The sequence below is a fragment of the Terrapene carolina genome, unplaced genomic scaffold, assembly GCF_002925995.2.
Source record: "Terrapene carolina triunguis isolate 2854851 unplaced genomic scaffold, T_m_triunguis-2.0 Scaffold68, whole genome shotgun sequence".
NCBI classification, from domain to species: domain Eukaryota; kingdom Metazoa; phylum Chordata; order Testudines; family Emydidae; genus Terrapene; species Terrapene triunguis.
Window position 1 is genome coordinate 81,132,174 of NW_020664419.1, and position 3,171 is coordinate 81,135,344.

General features: G+C 44.8%; 1 protein-coding gene across 1 annotated transcript in view; it reads left to right on the forward strand.

Annotated features, from left to right (window-relative positions):
* The window catches only part of ERP27 (endoplasmic reticulum protein 27), a 21,150-nt gene extending 18,181 nt beyond the window's left edge, over window positions 1-2,969 (forward strand). The window contains exons 6-7 of the mRNA XM_024208561.2: window positions 1,503-1,700; window positions 2,438-2,969. Coding sequence (XP_024064329.2) covers window positions 1,503-1,700; window positions 2,438-2,476 — 237 coding nt within the window. The 3' untranslated portion in view covers window positions 2,477-2,969. The remainder of the gene's footprint in view (window positions 1-1,502; window positions 1,701-2,437) is intronic.
* The last annotated feature ends 202 nt before the right edge of the window (window positions 2,970-3,171 follow it).

The window sequence follows — 3,171 nt, forward strand, 5'->3', positions numbered from 1 at the left end:
ATCTGAAAGACTGCCTCATTTCAAAAGACATCTCATCATTTTACTTTGCCTCCTCCATTCAAATGCTGACCCTGAAAGCGGTTTCAGTATGATTAGAATAGTGAAAACTCAGCTTTGCCAGTCCACGAAGATCGAGGTGTAAGGAGTTAAGTGTAAAAGACAAGTTCTTCCCATGCAACATAAGTTGGTCTCATTTGAACACATATTTCTGTAGTTATTGCACAAGAGGGTGGCACAGTTGCCAACTTTCACATGGTAAATAAGCCCCCCGACTTTCACAATAAGCCAAAAATCAAGCTAATCCCATTTCAAAACAAGGTCAAAACAAGCCAATCCCTAAGAGCCCCAACACGCTATGTGACTAGATCCCCCCAGCGTGCAGTCTGGGACTGTGGTGGGCCCACTTTGCACCCTGACTCTCTCCCCCGCCCCTTGCCCCCGCTTGCCTCCCCTTACTCTCCCTTGCCCCTGGTTGCCTGGAGCCGATCAAAAAAAAAAAAGAAGCAACAATCTACAACAAGCAACAAGTTACAAGCCAAAAACTAGCCAATAAGCAACTCACAAGCCAATTAAGCCAAAAACAAGCCCAATTTCTGCATTTTTTTCGCGGGTTTGGCATGTCTGGTGTGTGGAAACATACTGGACGTGATTGCAAAACTGCTTCCTTTGATTCACACAGTGAGAAAACAATCTTCAAAACACATTTTATGATGATAATAATAATAATTAATAATAAATACGATGTGTCAGCTCTGTTGCAGCACTCAACAAAACACAGCCATTATATATTTTGGCCATTTGTGTCAATAGTGATAACTTGTCTCACACATAGGCAGGTTTGAAAGTTGAGACGTGTTCAGGGAATGGAAGCATAACAATACACGAGTTATATACTCTAACTAACCAGCAGAGCATTATTTTTGAGTTTTATAATTGACTATACAGCTGGTATAAACTGGTATTGATTTCAATGGAGCTGTGCTAATTTATACCAGCTGAAGGTTTGGCCCACAATTTGAAATTAGCTTTTGAGTGCCTATTTGAGCTAAAAACGCACTTTTCAAGAGTAGTCAGGCTAGTAAAGCTTGAATGCTCAAACGTTTATAGAAAGCAAACATGAAAACACCAAGGACAAAGAGGATTTATTACATGCAGTATGCTAGACATTGTGACGGTCTAAGTGCCATAAATCTGGTGTAGAGAACAGACTGTACGCTAGCTCCAGGTTGTCTTGAAGTTGTAGTGCTGCCATCAGTCCGCTCCATGCAGGGCTGGATAAAGAGGCAAGATGGTTGTTGTTTCTGTGGCAACTGGAGGAAAAGCTACATTCTCTGAGACACAGGCAGGATTGTAGTAGCACTCTCAAGCCCTGGAGGGGCAGGAGTGTGGCTGTAGAGGTCTAGCATCTACAGTTCATTACAATGGTATCCTACTAAGTCTTTGTGTGATCATGTGTGTCTGCTGTCCCTCAGGGTCTCTAGTTTGCTCTCTCTCCAATGCAGATTCTTTTTGTCCTGGTGGACAGCAATGTGAAGGGCAATGAACGTGTGATGTCATTCTTCAACCTGAAGAAGTCCCAGCTGCCAGCTCTGGCTATATTCCACACGCCAGATGAGGAGCAGGATGTGCTGCCCCTGGGTGAGGTCACAGTGGAGCGTGTGCAAGACTTCTGCAATGGCTTCTTAGAGAGAAAGCAAAAGGTGAGTATACAAGATGTGGGAGAGCATTGCTGCTTACATGCTTCTGAGCAGGACAATCTTAGCTCTCTGCAACCTCACCTGCGTCATTTCTTCCATTGCTCTTGGGCATCAGATCTCAGCGATAGTACAGCTGACTGGGTTTGGAGAGCCCCTGTCTGCCCCAACTTTTACCTTTTAGCCTAGAGCAATAAGGTGTCCTGTTCCCTGACTTCAGGACTGGTGTGAGAGTCTCATTTAAGGAAGCCATTTCCCTTCCTCAGAGCAGTGCCTGGGGAGATGGAGAGTAGGGCTGCATCAAGATGCAGGGATTAGGAGCAGAGGTGAATGTGTTTGGACCCTGAATATAGCTATAAGGGGATCAGGACAGAGGGTGGTTTTAGAATGAAAATTCACCAAGAACCTTTCAGCTCAGAGGACTCAAAGTTGGGCCAAATCGACCTGAGATTAATCACCACCCCTTTGCAGAGGGAGGGGAAAATTAACCTCCATTTTCATTCAGTCCTGAGCTTCTATTGCTTTTATAATGGCTTAGCTTGCTGTACTAAGAGCCCTTGTGTGCCAGAGGCCCCATGGCCTGTGATGCCCCCTGAAAGTAACTCAGGGGCTACTGAAATGGGATGGGGAAATTAGGCAACACGGGCTGTTGAAGCTGGAATTTAAACATTCTTCCCCCTTAATCTCCATGCGGAAAACCATGATGGTATCAACCCAGCTTTCCTGCCCCTACTGTATTTTAGAAAGAAGATCCCAGCCCAGAGGAGAAGACAGAGCTTTGACTCCCATCTCAATCACCAGATAAAACACCGTGGCTCTGCCCAGTGCCACCTGCACTCCGTATAAGAAGAGTTCACTGTGCCCAACATCTCTGGAGGCCCTGAGACAATAGGAATATGAGGCCAAGTCAACCATGATCAACCCTTCTCCATTCCATATACATATACATATATGTTCTTTCTCCTCTCTAGGTATCTCTCTCTCTCTCCTTCTCACTTGCCAGTTCCACCCCCTCTCATCTTAATGCTCCAGGAGCCATGGCACTGTACTGCACTGGTCCTTCTGGGCTCCCACTGCCTGTTGCCATATATGAGAGCAAGAGGCAATATGATGAAACTGCAGTGTCAAAAACATGCCTTGCAGAAAGTTTATGCAGAGATTGGCAGGTCTGTTTCCCTGATGACTCTGTCTCTGCCCCCTTAATACATGGTTCCCTCCCACCCCCCATCTGGCACCGGTACTGTGTTGGGATTCCCTTACACATCTCTCTGGGTCTAGGAGCTTATTTGTTGCCTGAGGTCACATGACCTATAACATTACATTTTAATAAATAAAGCAGAAAGTGAATTCCCTGAATTTGTGTGACTATTTTTTCTTAATTTAAGTAATAAGCCTAAATATCTCTAAAAGAGTAGGTCCAAGTCTCTTTTGGCTGAATTTAAATAATCTTGCTGCATCTAACTAGTCGGATTACTCA